Source organism: Oxyura jamaicensis, chromosome 2 (genome assembly GCF_011077185.1).
Source record: "Oxyura jamaicensis isolate SHBP4307 breed ruddy duck chromosome 2, BPBGC_Ojam_1.0, whole genome shotgun sequence".
NCBI classification, from domain to species: domain Eukaryota; kingdom Metazoa; phylum Chordata; class Aves; order Anseriformes; family Anatidae; genus Oxyura; species Oxyura jamaicensis.
Window position 1 is genome coordinate 9,489,738 of NC_048894.1, and position 18,403 is coordinate 9,508,140.

At 37.7% G+C, this 18,403-nt stretch overlaps 1 protein-coding gene across 1 annotated transcript in view; it reads right to left on the reverse strand.

Moving 5' to 3' along the window:
- The window catches only part of PTPRN2 (protein tyrosine phosphatase receptor type N2), a 641,705-nt gene that overhangs the window by 16,373 nt on the left and 606,929 nt on the right, over positions 1-18,403 (reverse strand). Inside the window, exons 18-21 of the mRNA XM_035319523.1 lie at positions 17,644-17,763; positions 16,352-16,518; positions 11,072-11,125; positions 8,921-8,985 (exon numbers count right to left, since the gene is read on the reverse strand). Coding sequence (XP_035175414.1) covers positions 8,921-8,985; positions 11,072-11,125; positions 16,352-16,518; positions 17,644-17,763 — 406 coding nt within the window. The remainder of the gene's footprint in view (positions 1-8,920; positions 8,986-11,071; positions 11,126-16,351; positions 16,519-17,643; positions 17,764-18,403) is intronic.

Genomic DNA, 18,403 nt, shown 5'->3' on the forward strand with positions numbered 1-18,403 from the left:
TCCAGCTTCCCACTGACAGCTTGTAAAGGACGGCTTGCATAGCTGCTTCAACCAGTGTTTGCCCCATTGAGTACCTAATGTTGCTGCAAAACATTTAATCACACCATATGAGGGGCAAACTCAATCTGATTAAAGAAGAAAGGGTCATAACTAGGGGGAGTGTAACACCACTTCTTCACTGACCATTAGTTTTAATGGCACACTGGTAGTATTTACTAACCAGCTTAGTCTCAAAGGCCCAGCCTCATCTTATCTACTCCAGCCATCCTTGAAGTTCGAATTGGAGTTAGTCATCTCCTCTCCCAACAGCTAAGGGAGAGAGGGGAAGCTCTGGTGGGCAATTCATTTGCCTGAGAATTATTCTCCAGAGGTGTTTATCATTCTCCATCGGCAACTGAGGAGACCTGGACAACTAGGTTAGGGGAGATGCTTAACATTAAATGGTTTATATGGCTAAAGTTAGCTCTAATGAACCCGGGTTGAAAAGAGATGAGTTTTTGCACTGTGGTTTCAGGCTCATGAATGCTCGGATCTGTCAAATCTAATGGTGTTTGAGATCTGTGTTCTGTGGTTGCTTCCTTCTTCTTCCCTCACCCCCAGTTTGGAAACCTTAAAAGAAATGGCAAAGGAAAAAGCACCAAGGAACCACAATCAAAAGATAAACCATCTGCCGTACAGTGTAGGGAGTACTGCAGAAGTGAAAAATGTTTTGTAAGAGTAACTGCTGGTTGTAACTGCTGGTTTGTAACTGCTGCAGTATAAAACAAAAAACAACCAACCAAACAAAAACAAAACAAAACAAAAAGAGTATTTTCTTGCTTCAACTTGCATTGTCTGAGTGCCTACTAAATTAAAACACCTGTAATTATTAGAGTTGAAAAAGGGAGCTGAACAACAGCTACAAAAACAAAAACAATTTTCATTTGTACATCCACTGCTGTAGCTGCTGAAGTTCTGCTATTGGCCGGGAGGATCGATGCTTTTCATGGAAAAAGACAAGCATTAGTAAAAGAACTAGTGGGGGACTCGCTTTTAAAGATAACAAAAAAGATGAATGAATTCAGGCTGGCATTTTCATTAAACACTTATTCTCTCTGAGATGAACAAAATCTGTGTGCATGTGCGTAGGTAGTTAGGGATGGACCCAACCAAAACCTGAATCTGTGAACAGTCTTTACTCTCAGTCTAAATTCATTAGTGTTATTATACACCTGAAAAAGATCCAAATTAAAATTTCACTACCATTATTAATACCAAACCAAACAAAACCATAAACCAAACTAAAATAACAAGAAAAAACATCACCCAAAAACCCAATTGGCAAAGGAAGCATACAAATGAAGAAGGCAGTGCTAAAAGTAATAAAAGTGAAGAAGTGAAAAATATTGTGACAGTCATGCACATGCACACAGAGTATACATTGCATAATGTGTTACTGTTTACATATTTTATATTAGTATTTTAAAACTGCATTTGCATGTAACCTGGATGTACAAATGTAAATTATGTGGCTTTATCACTATGCAGTCCAAAGGAAGGCGATAATGAAAAAGGAGCAGGCTGGTATTTTAAAAATTGCTACAGGACAGTAATTCTTCTGAGCATTCAGTGATTTACAGGGAGAGAAATTCACTACTGACATGACAGTTTTTAAGCTAATATCCTTTGTCAATGCAGAAAAAACATGCAGAAACCACTCACTGTAACTGCATGCAAATGGGTGCTAATGTGAGACCCAATCCTCACTTCCATTGTGCATGAGACTAAGTCAAATCACAGTTTATACCATACAGGAATTGTTTCTCTGTTACATCTAGATATTCTCCAAGAGTTAAAAGCAAAAGGAACATGCCTAAATTACTAAATGTGAGAAATGGAAATTAATGAGCTGTATTCTATATATGGGAAGATATCCTATAATCACCCATGATCACTCTAGAAAATACTATGGCATGCACCTAAATTTAATTTATGCATGCACGCGTGCACCCACACACACAAAGGGGATGATGAGTCAGCAAGGATCGTGGATGTGCTGCTACTGCCTGTGTATAGGTGCTCCCCCGTGTCAGCTCCCATAGAGCTCTAAACAATCTGCTTCCTTCAGCACCTCTTCTACAAAATGTCAGCTAATTACCTCAAAAGCAGTTCATCTCCATGTGCTGAGTCAAACGCGAACAAAGTTAAGATGCTGACTGCAAAAATCCCATTTCTGAAAACGCGCCTCAGTTTGCCCTAAGAAATCTTGGAGTCCCCTTTGGAAAATGAGAATTTATTTTACAGGGCACTCAGAGGCAGCTCACCCACGTCAATCTATTAAATTGTAAGAACTACATTTCACATTACTTTCATTTCATGTCGCACGTAGGTGGTAATGCTTTCACGACAGTACATGGATTGAGTATAAAAGATGCAACTACTATGGATTTATTCTTTAACAGAGTTTATTCTTAAAAGTGACTAAACTGGTCCAGCTTTAGAAGTTGAGGAATAATTACACTTTAGTTAGGTAATATACATTGTACCCTTTAAACTCAGAAGACTACCATCTTGGTCAATTAAACACTTCTCTTCAAATCTTCTACAGTCTACTGCATGAGATTAACTACAAAAAAGTAGTTCTTCACTCTGAATATAACCCTCCTTTTCCAAACATTTGCCCAGCTGCTTCTCAAACTGATAGTACTGTACTTCTATGACCAGCTTTTCTGCTTTTCCATATTCTAACCTACACTTTGTGTGAAAAAAATGCTGCCCAAATTCCTTATCTGCTTGTCTCCTCCTTAGTTTCAGTCAATGACCTCTTGTTTTCAAATTAGTCACTATCTCAAGCTGCTTACTGACATCAATACATTCCTTTCAGGGTCTTCCAATGCTCTATGGGGACCCCCCTTCGTGCTCCCTTTCCCAAGGAATAGTCCATGTCTGATCAGTCTTTCTTCACAATTAATTTGCCCCAAACCTTGAATAATTAGGTTTGCTTTCTACAACGCTTTTCTAGTCCCACTTCCTTTTCAATAAAATCCTGAGAGCAGCAAAGAAGGCAGAAATATAGCTCTTTTAGGGTAATGCCTGACCACTAAACTATTTAAAAGGAAAAAAAAAAACAGCTATAAATAAATTACATCAATATTTGCTTTGCTTTTTGTCTGAAATCGCTATATTCCATCTGGGAATACATCTAAAAATACAGTCCACACAACATACACAAAGAAACATCAACCAACACCACCTTCCCCATTGTCACTTACTCATTTTATAACTAGAGTTTGTAGAATGTGCTATGTTTTTATCTTAATTTTATGAACTATTAATCAGTGAGTATAGCAGTGAGTATAGTGTCAATAATGTGGGAAAACTTTAAAAGTTTATGCATCAACATGTATTTTGCAGAGGAAACAAATACTATTTTTAACATTTTTTTTTTTTTTTTTTCCCTAAAGAGTGAGGTTTCCCTTAGCATCACAGGCTGGACTGTAAAAAGCTGCCCTATACGTTCCCTATACACTTTTGCATGTAGCTGGGGGCCCAGCTCTCATTGTGATTAATTATCTGCTGGGAAACGCTGCAAGAATGAGCACTATTTGCCTAATTGTGTTTCCAGGGTAACTCATTACATAAAAGTTACAATACATAAACGCAGCTCATTTGAAAAACAGGCCTTATAACATATGATATGTTTACAAGGACACTAAGAACTTCCTTCAGAAATTGAAATAGCCACGTTTCAGAATTCTATGGTTAACATCGCTGCTAAGAACTGAGGCAGTCTTGTGGGTACCACAATAGCACACAAATCAAAAGCTAATTTTTTGGCTTTACTGGCCTGCATTTTTTCCTAGAAATAATCATCTAACTCCCATAAGCCTCAAAGAACAGTGATAGAATAGATTCAAACTTAGAACATGAAAATAATTACATTCTAAAGTCCTGAATTTTTCTGCTGTAAATTCTTCTCAAGAATTTCAATTATTTCTAATTCTACTTCTTGCTCTCTTAACATTAAATGCCATTTTTAAAAAACTAATTTCTCCTTTACACTAAATAATCTCTCAACCACTATGTGACACTTGCAGTATATTAAGTTTTAAATTCACAGGAGAAACTGCATCATGGGCTGAAGAAATACTTTCTCATTCACCAAGAGTATGTCAAAAATAGACTGCTCTTGACTTGTATCTCTAACACTTAAGACTAGAATATTCTCAGACTTTGCATAAAGACTGAAAATTAAGCAGATTGTATCCATTTTAACATGAATATGGGGAAGTATTTTATTTCATAAAATCCTTTCAGAGAGGATCCAACCCTAAAACTTCATTATGATTGTTAAATCCACACAGCAGATCAGCAAAACCTCAGCAAGGGTTCAGATTAGCCAAAATCATTTGATCATGTTGAGTCAGAAGGCGAATTAGGGAATCTTTTGTTTTGCCTTAAAATGTCATGGTAGAAACTGCATCTGCTCAGGAGCTGACTCACAAGACCCTCAGACAATAGTGTAGTGGGGGCAAGGAAAGGACTTGCAGAGATAACCTCCACAGCCAGCCCAGGCCAGAGTGTGTGCACTCATCAATTATAATCCGAGGTTTTGAATGGGAGAGAAGAAACCATTGGTTCAGCTTCATTAAATCAAATCTTTTTGCTGGGTTTTAGAATTCTGAAATCAATACTTTAAAGGGATTTTAAAATTCATATTTACCTTCTCTTTCACTCATCTCATTCCAGCTAGTTCAAACACAAGAAAATGGATGGTCAGCAAACCCCGAACAGCTGCTAGCTGGATTAATATCTAAAAATCAAACTTATCTACACTATCCAAGCCTTTCAGTTCAGAAGAATGAAAGTAGGAATACCCATAATCTTGCTGTTTTCTTTTTCATGCCAGAAACACTTAATAAAAGTGTTTTGAAATATATCAAACGTTTAGTTACTAAATATATGCCTGCAGGAAAGACAAGAAATGAGAAAATTCCCACTTTTTCTCTGAATCACATACAAAAATCCCCCAAACTGATCACCTCAGAGTTACTTTGAGTTTTGGGTGAGGAAGGAATATCAAGTAGACTCATCTAAAACAGCTTGTCCTCCCTAGTAACAAAAGATAAATTTTGTAAGTACATTAAGAATGTTAAAATTCTCAGCAGAAATCATTCTTTGAAAAGTCCCTGTCAAAAATCCAGCAAGCATTGTTATCTACAAAAACAATCAATTATCATTTTCTGTACTTATTTAAATCATGAAAGCCTACATACAGTTGAAATACATCACTTCTGAACGTTTCACTCAAAAATAAAACTTGCCCTAAATTGTCTGTCAGGGAAATTGGAGGTAACTTTGATAACTCTTAAAATTTTCATATTCATGTAAAAATAGTATGCTATTGGAAGGCCAGTCTCTCTACCATATAGTTTTTGTTATTACTTTGATGAGGACAGGATTAGAGCCTTGTAACCACTCTGCTTATGAATCTAGCAATAAAAATAATTATGGTAACAAACTACATGATAAATAGCAGTGCTGGATTACTGGAACAACTAAACACAAGGACACACTTGCATTTAAAACTTTCCACTGACACGGCACAGGAATGACAGGACTGAATAGACATCGTTGTTCTCTAACTGTTCGAGTTACCTAATAAGATTATTTAATGTGGCTATTTGGAGTGAATACACAGATGCAGCCATTATATTTATTGTGGAGAGGACAGAGAAATTCATTAAAATCCCCACCCAACAGGAAACCCTTCGTGCTGCTGTGCAGAGCCTGAGGGAGGCCCAAGGGCTGGTGAGGCAGCTGGGGCTAGGCCAGGCATGTTGGGTGTGGGGCTCCTTGTGGGAGTCTGTGCGCCCTCCTGCCACCCAAACCCCTGCCAGGGGACACAAGGACCCTGAGGAGACATTGCCACCCTCTTAAACTTCACTGTGCACGAAAATAGGGTGCTTTGTGCTTTTTTGTTTTGTTTTGTTTTTTGAAGTTCCATTCCTGTTTTGGGGCCGTCAGGCTGGTGTGGCAGATGTCAAGCACAAAAGCCCCGATTTCTTTCTCCCTACTTTAGGAGAAGGTTGCTTCCCGGTGGTTTTCAGCATATAAAATAACACGAGACACGGCAACAGGCGAGGTAGTAGAAGATAACAATTTATAACATGCTTAATAGACTAAGTATTAGCACTAATTCAATGAGCGGTAGAGGAAAAAATTGTTAATGACAAAAGCATTTACAGTTAACTGTCCAAGAGAATGTAGGGAAGTAAATCATTACATGAAAAAGGAGCTCCTTTTCTCCATCTACCCCATTAAAAACCCCACTAAAGAGCCAAGGCATTTATTGATTGCTTTCTACTTTCCCACTGCCGAAACTAAGTACTCCTCTATTTACTTTGACTTAAAAATGCATTATTGTCTACTTTCTAATAAACCAGACAGTGGAACAAGAAACTCAAATTATTCTAAGTTTATTCTTAAAAGTACTTTTTTTTTTTTTTTTTTTTTTTTTTGAAAGACTGAAGGCCTTAATCCTTAAAAGCCTTTTTGAAAGAAATGTTACTAGATGCTGGCCTTGCAGCTGGGCCCAGATTGAAAGTGCACTTACATTTTTATGTTTAGCACTGAAGGACTCTGAAGTTAGCCCTCGCACTCCACATAAAAGCTTTGGAAACGGCATTCTTTGCCACTCGTGCAATTCATTCTCTAAGAAAAGGAAATGGAAAGAAAGATTTCATGTCCAGGGCTTCAGGCCTTTGATCATTTGATGAACATTGGATCCTCAACCTGGGCCTCCAGCTTCTCAGGCCAGACAAAGAGCGCCCCGGCCGCACAGGCTGGGCCGCGATTCCCGCCCGAACAAAACCTTTGGCGGCCGCACAGTGTGACAGCCTGGGAAAGGCCCACCTCAGCAGGGCTGAGATGCCCGCTCTGCCCTTTGATCTTTCATTTAAACCCTAGCCAAAGCACCAGGTCAGGGGATTTTGCGCTGCACACCCCCATCGGCAGAGGGGAGCAGGTCAAGAACAAAATGGGGGTGACCGATCTCCAAAAAGCCCTGTGACGCCTTTCTCTGACCAGTTTCACATGACTTGTCTCGTATTGTGAAACACTAAGCCTGCACTTAAAATGGAATTTGACATTACATGCTACAATGGAGTCAATAAATGGCATTCTTCAGTGCTTTTACAACAAAGTCAACCCTCCCTTAAGTGGCTGAAAGCCTGAAGCTAGAAAATACTTCTCATTTACTTCTTTATGAAAGTAAATTGCATATACTTTAAATTTAGTTTTCATTACAGCTTCTTGTTGCTGATGACTGAAGTGAGCTGAACAAACACCTAACAAAGGTGTACATTAATTTTACTACATACTGTTGCTTCTGTTTTCAAAGACTAGGTTGTCATGTGGACAAGTGCTGCAAATATCTCCGTATTCCCTCACTGAGGGAAAACCTATTTTCCAGTAAGCATGAAAATCTGATCTCATCCCACTGGAAAATCTCCAGGACAGGGCTAAGGAGAAGGCAGATACAGGAGAAGAGAACTTCTTTTAACATCAGGAGCAAGTTCCCTATGATGCTCATGGACAGAAAACATACCCCTTTATGTGTATGTGTGACCAGACACATTAACATTCAGAATTCAGAGGAAAAAATGTTAAAATCTTTCTGAAGGGGTACCAGGTCATTATGTCCCACAGGACTGGGATATGTGGATGCAATATATGACTGCAAAGCATGGAGTGTATTTTTAAAATACATCAAAAAATATGACTACTTTAGAAGGTTTAAAACAACCGTAAAGTGATTAGAAATCAAAGGACTATTATTTCATATAAATTAATTTATGTTATTACAATTAATCCTTTTTCTTTAAACACAAACACATTGCACACAATGGCAGATCAAGGTAGCTTAACAACTTACCACAATAATTAGAAAGGCTAATGACATTTTTTTATTTTCAACCTCAGAGATTACTCTTCCTCTTAAAATGCTGTTCTATGACAGCGTAATATAAACAGTGTGGGGAAGGGCTATGATATATCAAGTTGACAATTATGTCTTTTTAATAAACAGTCAGGTTTACTTGCCCACTTTTACACTCCTTACTTTTGAAGACAGTATCAGTATTAAAAATTTGGTTTAATTGTATCATACAAAGATTATTTCAGGGTATCTTAAGCACTTCTCATTGTGAACCATTTAATGATCAATAAAAATAATGATTCCAATCTCTAGAGGATCTATAGACTTTTACGTTTAACACCTACATTAAGACAGATCATTTCCTACTTCGTGAAATACATTTCACTGACAAGGAAACCAAGGTACAGAAAAGTTAAATACGTTGTTCAACATTGAACATAGAGGGGCAGAACTGCTAACAGAGCACTAGATGGCTTATTTTCAGTCAGCTGCATTGTTCACTGAAGTTATTTTCCTAAGAGACAAGTTTGTGCAAATTTGTGCACGGGGACCTGTCTGGTACTAGATCTTCTAGGCACTATGGTGCCAATGGCCAGCTACAAGAAAAAGCAATTGTGCTTGACCATAGTGACTGAATTGGTGACAATGCTCTGGGCAATAGTCATGAAGCAGCCCAGGACCTAACTCACAAAACCACTACATAAGGATTGTACAGCCTCAAAGTATCTTCTTCTAAAAACTGCACTAACTATTTAAATGGTAAAGTTAGAAAATTCAAATATTTCTCAACAGCACAAGAACATCTGCTCATTCACAAAACATTTGCATTTGGGTTTGTTGTTTGAAATCACTATGAAAATGAAACTTAAGAACATTCAGGAAAAAGTACAATTTGCCTCTAATTTATTCTCAGGTTTTCTGTGAATATTGCTCCCCACGTTGTCATGGCAACACAAGCACATCTTTCAGTACCAACGAAGTAACAAGCCTTTTGATTCTCACCTTTAGCCATTTTATTGAGAACCATGTCAATTAGAATGTAGGTTCCACTTCTTCCTGCACCATCACTGCCAACAGAAAGGGAAAAAGAAAAAATAAGGCCTATCAATGTGCATCTAGACTCAACATAAAGGTACCTGCTATTGTTATACTGTTACACAAGGAAGGAGAGGACTGAATGAGGGGAAATGTAGGGTACTGAGAAGGGGAGAGAGAGCTTGCCCTGAATTAACGCAAGCTGTTCAAGGAAGATTAGCCTGCATGGATACAAGAGCTTTGTTTTGATTTTTTAAGCCAAGTTGTGTTTATGCAATAAAAACATTTTAAGCAACATTGGAAAAATCAGTAACATTAAAACCCTAAAAGGATGTAATTTTTGTTCTTAAAGTGTATATATAATGTGCTTATAGTCACTTGCACTTGAGTTCAAGAATTGCAGAATAAGCTAGACCAGCACATTATCCAGCACTGTCCCCAAATGTTGTGGCTTGCATTTGAACACAGCAGCCAGGCTGATTACATGCAGACACCGGTCTAAGAACTGAAACATCTGATTACTGATGGACTGAAGTCTTTCTTCACTATGTATCACAAGTGATTCTTCTTTTTACTGTTTACTTCAACTCTTCCTTAGTTGCAACAATCAGAAAAAGATATTACGCAATTCCTGAGAAACAGCTTTAACTTTTGTGTGCCATCAGTCTTGCCTCAGAGATGAGAGACCAAGCCTTGGGAGTGGAAAAGCTCCTTAATGGGAGTGCAGCTTGTGTCCCTTTCAGACATCAACATATAATTGCCAGTGTGATATTCTTTTAGAGCTGCTGTTAGCAAACATAATTAAGACTTTAAGTAAAAGCTTTTTTCTTTCCTTTCCCCCAAAATTTTAAAAGGTGCATGTGTGACCAATTAGACTGTATATAGTTTTATTAATTAAGCCCTTATTTTTATTGATAGCTCAATTTGTGCACAAGAATAAATGAAAGGAAAAATAATAGAACAGTGTGAAGCACATTATTTCATTCTGTTTACAGGCAGGCAGGCTATGAAACTTCATTTTTATTAAGTCTTTGTAGACAGGCTTTTTTTTTTTTTTTCTCTTTCAGTTACTAGATGACTTCTTAGAGATGGAGGTAATGGTAATATATTTTTTCCCTATGGCTGTGAAGGGAACAAAGGCACAATCTCATTAGTTAAGCTGAATGGTGAGAGACAAAGAAGTGATCAAGCTCAATAAAAAAAAAAAGCAACAGAAAACTACTGAGCGAATGGTAGACATTTTCATCCATCATCATAAGAGAGGAACAGGAAACTATAAAGGGTCTTCATTCTGTGTCAAATGTTTCTTTTCTTAGGATTCCTAAAAGCAAAGTAAAGGAGCCTGCTCCAGGCTGTTCTCATCTGCAGAAGGCCTCCAGGCATCGGGGGGAAGACGACTGCTGAGCCACTGCTGACAGAATATGCTTCCTCTCCTCCCTCCCACGAAAAGTGGAATGTCACGTCAAACAACCTGCCTCTTAGTAGGGCTTTTTTGTTTCAATCTTCCTTGTCTACAAGAGTATTTTGAATAATAAAGTGTAATGTTCTCCTAAAAACTCAAAATGTCCAAACCCAAACATTACTATGGCAAAGTTTTCCATTGACCTACCCAATAGGTTTCATTTGCATCTAGCAGAGTGTGAGGCCTAAAAATAATCCGTGTTTAAAGGATTACTCAATCTGTGGGTTGGTCTCCACTCCCCAACACTGTCCTCTCCTTACCATGATCACTGAAAGCAAGTGAAGAAATAAAAAAACTTCATTGAGTGCTAATAAAGTAAAGAAGACTAAATTGGGAGGGAATGTGTGGAACCACTATCATTTTGAAGGAGATGATTGAAGGAATCAAAGTACTTCTTATATGTGAAAGGGTGGCCATGCATTCTTAGTTCAAGACACAACATCTACAAAATCACAGGAAAGGATAATTTTATTACAAAAACAAACCCTAAACATTATTTAGCATTAAAAAACAAATGATTTATATTTCCTACCTTCAGCCTACCTCACTGTCTTGTTAGTGATTCATTTAAAGCTTTAATTTATCCATTTTGTTTTTACCTATATGATATTCTTGCACAAAAATCTCTCTGAAGCTATTTTAGAAATTGTACTTGCCTGCAATGAACAACTACTGGACAAGAGCGACCCCTGTAGCACTTGTTTACTTTTCTGAAATAAAACAGACACAAAAAATTAATTGAGCATATTACATACTGTTTCTTTAGCCAACTGTCAAAAATAAGCAATAAGAAAAAGCAAATATTGAAGTCCTTAAAAAACAGTGCAGTTGATAATTTCCTGATATAACAAGCAGTTGTTACATATATAATCTCATTTAAATTTGCTTCTGCTTTGCTGCTGTAGAAATCCTTGATAACATGCCATTACCAATGTTGGATAGGCAAACGAAACGATCTCTTTTCTCAAATGTCTCACGTGTTAGCTCCAAACTAAGGTTATCACAAGATGCTTTAATTTTAAAGCCAACTATGAGTTCATGAATTTGCTCATGAAGCAACAATAAAAACAAAGCTATAGAACAGGTCTGCCGGTATGTAAGTTCAATGAAGGAATTAGCTAGTGCTGAAGCAAACCAAGATGCTCAGTCTAAGAGTAAAGTTTGCAAAATTGTTTTAAAACTATTTAAGCTGCCCTAAAAAAACCAAAATCCCAAACCATCTCTTCTGCTCTAGAATGTATTTTGCATATGAAGTTTGTTGCACACCAAAAAAACACCAAATACGCATGCATATGTTAACAAGGCAAGCTAAATAAAGGATTAATTGGGAAAGCATTTCCTCAGGAAATCAAAACCTTTCACTTTCCTTGATGAGATGCTTGAGTTTACTAGAGCTAGAAGGTCTCCTATATAACCATTTCTTAGGGCAGCTCCATGAGATGCCCAGTCACTCCAATGGTCCCCAGCTTTGCCAAGTGTTGCAGAGGATCCTAACCACTAAACTGATGAAGTGAACTGCCAGAATTTGGCAACTGTGCTACAATGTTATTATGAATTTGAAAGCATAACTAACCTCCTGAATCATTTAGATCTTGGCTCTTCATCTATTCACTAACATCTGTGCTGTTAAAGCATGCATATATCTTTAAACATTGCTTACAATATAGCCTGAAGATGCCTAAACTTCTAAATCTGACAGGGAGTCTGGATATTTGGAAGTCAATGCAAGCAGGCTACGGAGATGCTGATGATGTCCCATGAAACTGGGTTTTCACTTCTGCCTTTTACTATTCAAGATTCTAACCAAACTTGATAACAATATTAAGTTCTCTTAATGATTCCCTTTAAACATTAGAATTTAGGATTTCTCACAATCCTTACTCTCTTCTGCTCATTTATGTAAATTCATATCAACAGAGACATTCTGTCTCTTTTTATATATCTTGCATGTAAGTAATGCAATAGAATAATTATCTCTTTTCTATGAAATAAATGGCAAGCCATTGAGAAGCATCAGACTTTGGAAATTAAATGGGACAATTATTTGTCCATAAATGCATACATACACGGGCACTACCAAGCAAAACTCTTCTATAATTTCAATGACTGAAGCTGCAGTAGAATTTTTGCATGAATGAGTCATTCAATTCTTGATGATCATATTTGAGGACCAACTCCTTATACACAATATAAAGCCTGGTATTTCTTTTTTACATCATACAGTAAACTATATTTGAAACGTCTATGACAACATTTGATACAATGGGTCTGTATTCCCCCACGGTCATCCTTCCGCCTCCCACCATGTGCACTATAAAAGAGTAGTTTCTGCACTTCAGGTGTTGCATAAAAGCTAATAATTACAGAGGGGTATTTACCATTTCTTTTTCTGCTTATGTAGTTCCTTTGTTCCCTGCATGGCACTACTATACTTGCATGTTGTGCCTAGCCGCCTACCAAAGTCCTAATGTACTTTCAATGACAAACTTGAACTCAACCTATCAGAAAATCAGACAGCCAGAGACGGATGTTAGGGAAAGACACCTTATGTTTACCAGTTTTATTGAAAAGTTTCAAACATTTTCATTATCACACATTTCAGAAAACACAGTAAAACAAAGCTGGTTCATAGTTTTGTCTACATATAGTTTATGAAAATATTTAGAAGTGCAGCAACATCTCATGTCATTCTTAGTTCTGGCTAATGAGAGTGAGCTGAAAATTCATCAGTAAGCAAAGTTCTTGAATGTTGAAGAGAATATATATAATATATATAAACATATACAGGAAGAATTAACTTAGAAAGAATGATTAGTAATACAAACCAACCCTTGGCTCATTGAGTGAAAAAGAAATCGTCATGCAAACCATCAGCAAGCAAAGGTCAGAGGTCGTTAGAGGCTCAGAAAAGGGGTTTCCCACATTGTCCCTGCAGCAGAGTCACAGTTTCCAATGATCACTTTTGTGACTATGCAACTGGGCTCATATTACTAGCTGCAACATCACAAAAATGACACTGGCAACCGCTAATTAGCTGGCAAAATAAGAATTTGTCCATTTTTAAAGTGAGCAGTGTTAGTAAATGCCATTGCACACAGCAAGAAGTGATAGCATAATAGATATATATTTTAAGCAAAGCCCTCACATGTGATGCTAATTATCTTTTAGCTTAGCAGTCCCTCTTTAAAGTGTAAATGTGCTCCCTCTGGGCTCAAGAAATATTTAATTACACATATCAGTGCATGACTAACAAGCTAGTCCAGAGCAATAATGATTGGTCTATTGTTCAAAATGAAATTAGGACTCCAGAAGCATTTAAAACTGACCAGTGATTTCTGTAGTAGCCTCACCTCTCAGGGACTGGCTTTGGCACAGATTTTTGAAATATGTAGAATAATCTCTTTTTGGCAATTTATACCTACATTATGAAAGTATGATTATTCCTCAAGGTTTAATGCATCTGCTAAATACTAAAACACTGTCTGATACATAGTAAGAGAAATGTAAGCTTTCAGTTTTCAAAGAGACTTGCAAAATTTACTTGAATAAAAATTATAAGGTCCATATTCCCACAGACTCTGGGCAAGGTAATTTTGGGAATCCAATTTTTCTTGGTGATGAATTATAAAAAACAGAGGGTTGGTTATGTATATGCTTAATTTCATATATGTATGTGAATATATAAATATACACACATATCCATATATATATACAAACACACTGAATGCACATAAAAACATAGATAGATTAAAAGAAATGAGAGCAGCCCCTTCCTAGCACCACCTTACTACAAGTATGGCAGTGCTGTCAGACATTTATTCGGGGGGCTTTATGACTCAGCTGTCGTAATCCAGCAGAGCTCATACTTTAAATAGGAAGCTTCAGGTGCAAAACATGTATTGTATAAATGAATTCCAAATACATTCCTTTTTTTTTTTTTTTTTTTTTTTGTCCTTAAAAAAACAGCAACATTAGATGACCAAGAAAACTGAGATTCATAGACCAGCCATAGTGCATGCCAAAATTCCTTTTCAGAAGGAATTTTACTATGCATTCAGTATTATGAGTTCATCATACAAAATCTGCACGTAGCAAATGATTACGGTACCCTGTGCTGGACTGTGAATACATACTAAATGAACACTCGGAATTCAATTACATATTAACAGGTTCATTCCCATACTTGCTTTAAATGGAAAGAATGGCAGCTCAGCTACTCTTCTCATCTAGTTATGATTTTGCTTTTTCAAAGTATCGCACAACACTTCTTCAACACGGCTATTTCACCCTCGCACAGTGTCACTAAGCAGCATGTTCCTAGTGATGTGAACTATGATTTACTCTAGACTGCAGTTCATGCATTGACCTCAAGTCTTACTGAAACAATGGGAGCTGTGGTGCTCCAAGTTTCAGATGTCCTGGCTGATTTGTAGTTTAGATAGAACTGATGGCAAATTTCCCACTAAATTAAAAAAGGGGAAGAACTGGATGCTGGGTTGCACCAGTGCTGCAGCCTTGCATGGTTTAGTGGAACCCATTCATCATTTTCACCACAAAAGTTCACTACAGGCAACTCCCACAGTGCCAAAAGCACAGGAAAATCAACATATAAAAGCCACATTAAAATCTGTATTTGAACCCAGAGAAGAAAACCTTGTAAATTCAGTTTCATTGTCAACTCCATTCTATGGCCCTGCTTCCTTCCTCCTCTATTGCTTTTGTGGTTTGACCCTGGAGCACATCTGGATGTTCTTACCTAGCCCCAGTTCACAGCGACTGCTGCACTCCTTCACTTGACCTGTAACGTGTGAGATGACTCTCTGCTCTGAACAATCCTTGCCATACATGCAAGAATGCTGATGGATAAAGAGTGGCATTTAGCCCTCCGTTTTTAAGGGTAGCATGTTGCCAACAGACAACTGTGCAGCCAGCTCCCGTTGTACATAAGCCAGCTTCTCCCCTCGGGTGCCGATGCGTAACTCCTACCAGCATCAGCCAGAGCTCCGAGCGCTTACTGAAAGAAACAAGTTCAGACCTTTTGAGCACTGAGCCCTGTATAATCACTTCAGGGGGCTGTGGATAATATTGTAGCACGGAGAGGAAAACAGGAGATCCCCGAGGCCGCTTGTGGATTGAGAACCAACTCCCCAAACCTCCTGGAGATTCTTTTCATTAGTCATAAGCGCATCGCTGTGGATTAGCTGGTACATGCTAACACCTACACGCGATGCACTGGGCATGGTTTGCAATCAAGAAAAGATTATTTCACTCCAGTATTTATCATGCATGGCTTTAATTTTCAAATTAAAATTTAGATAGACACAGCAAACATTAGAGAAGGTGACAAGGACTTTCACAGTTTTTGCCTTTGCATGTTTGTATTTTAGAGCCACGCTGACTTCCTTTAAAATTCCAGAGGGCACGCTTTGTCAACATTTTCATCTGCTTTCTCAAATCTCCACCTTTCTTCAGCCAAAAAAAGTCTAGAAGCTTCACTGTGTGATCCTCACAAGCAAACAGTACCATGGGAATTGCTGTTTTTGCCATATGACTTCATTGTGACTTTTTTAAAAGTGTGTTGATACTACATGATTTTATATTCCTGCCATAAGGATCATAGGAGAGCCACACAAAAGGCTTGGAAGTTGCAGATGGCTAAATACTTGGAAAACAAAAAAATACAGAAGCACTGAAGAGCTGTACAAAGGGAAGAAGGCATCAATCTCTAAATAGGAAGTGAGTATGTCTATTTGTGAGGCAACACCAAAAATCAATCTATTGCAGATTTTTATGTTAGTTTATCATTGCAGCATCACGGGCTGAGGGCACTCTTTCAAAACAGAATTACTTAAAGGACAATTAGAAGTACAGACAGTTCAAGTTTAGTTCCTCAGATTTGGATAATCTTAAATAAACTGCCATACTTTGTGCTTTACCTGCGGAAATCCAGAAGCGATCTTGTGGAAGCAGGAACTCTCTGATCGTTCCAGCTGAGGAAATGGAACTGTGTCACCGTGCGGGTCTCGTTTGTCTGCAGGTTCTTCAAGTAGAAGCTCCTCACTAGGAAATCCTCGCACCAGATGTGCTCAGAAACAAGGTTTACCTACACCACAGAGAACAAACAGGGATCAGGGATTTTGCTTGTAAACCATATCTTCAGAATTGCAGGTGTGCGATGTCTTGGATGAAGGAAATGCACCAAATTTTATTTTAGCAAATTGGCCAATGAGGTGATTTTTTTTTTTTTTTTTTAGCAATTAATGTTGTCAGGAAGGGGTTCGCTGTCACTCCTATTTCATTGAAAACATTAAAAGATTACTGTCAATTTTAATGTAAAAGAAAAAAGTCACTAAATTGAAACCTGATATGAATACAAAAGGCATTCCCTGGAAATGCATCAGACTGCCAGGTACTTTCCACAAGAAGATGCCCACATAGTGGGCCTACTCTGAGTGAGCCTGAGTTAAAAATCTCACAGTGGAATTCACATGAGAAGCTAAAAGTCAAATTTTTCACCCATGTAGAAAAATAAGCATAAAAATGCAGTTTATTTTCAGAGTTAGTCTTTTCAGAGAGAAAGTTTTTTTCACATTGGTTTAAATGACAATATTTCTTCACATTTTCCTACTCATATTTGGCATTGTGTTGTTATTTTCTTTCTCTGGTCAGCTGGACAATTGGAACAAAATGACAGCCATTTTTAAGGTTACATTTCAAGAAAACTGGTGATATGGTATTTTGGGGTAGCAATGTAAAGCAGAAGATAAATGTGTACTTATCGTTGTGACTGAGGCAAGAGGTAAAAATAGATAGCATTAATTACTAAAGCTATACAGAGGCTTGTCCACAAACATATGCATATGGCTTTCCTAGGGCAAAATTCACTAGTTCTAAAAATACTAATTTCCTATAAAATATAAATACGTACTTTTATATTTCAACCACTTGCAAAACCATTTTAACGACAAAATCAAAATTATTGTCTTTTTTTTTCTCCTGCACCACTTGGCTCATTATTTACTAGATTTTACCCAATGCAAGCTATCTGGCAATGAAAACGACACCAAAATTTCCCACAAACCTAAAACTACTCAAAGACACACCAAGGGGATTTAAGAGACCTCAACAAAACGTACAGCTCAGATCAGCTGAAACAGCATTTTGCCCCATCTGAAATCAAGCCATACCCTTCCTGTCACGTTTACAACCCGGTGTTTTGTTTAGGTACCTCGTAGATGTGGTAGAGGTTTGACCCTTCGTCTGGCCAATAGTGGTAGCACTGCTTGACTCCGTTTTCCGCGAGGGGTGTCAGCATGACAATAACGACACAGCCGTTCTCCCAGACCATCTGCAGACAAAGAAAGACACCGTGGCCACATTGTGACTGCCTAATTACTGCGTGACATGTATAATTACTGCACTCAGACACACAATCAAAATTTATTCCATTCACAGGAAATTTATTTCATTTTCATTAGACACTTTTACTCTGCAGCTGCTTTCAAATCCCTGAATAAACTGGCACCATATTTTGCAGGCATCCATGAAATATTAAAGAATTTCCAGCAATTTCAATTTGTGTCTTCTACAAAATCTCTCTTCTTTCTTGGTACTGTGTTCAGCTGCTTTTCTGTCAAACTTTCAGATCCACAAAGGAAATACTGAACAATGCTTGCAGAACACTCTGGCTATGTGGTGTTTGATACTAAACACCAAAGGAGCACGGACACACCACTAAGAGCATATTGACCTGCTAAAGTTGCATTTGCCGAAACCCGCTTGTATCTTCAGTCCTGTTTTTCTTTACAGCGTGCCACAAAGCTAAAGCTACAAAACTGCTGCATTGCTGAAAGAATCATAAAAGTTGCACCTGAACAACAAAGACACAATTACAAAAGATTTGTTGCAAACGTGCATTACTTTCTTACTTTCTCTGTGTTCTCCTTCCTTCCTTCCTTCCTTCCTTCCTTCCTTCCTTCCTTCCTTCC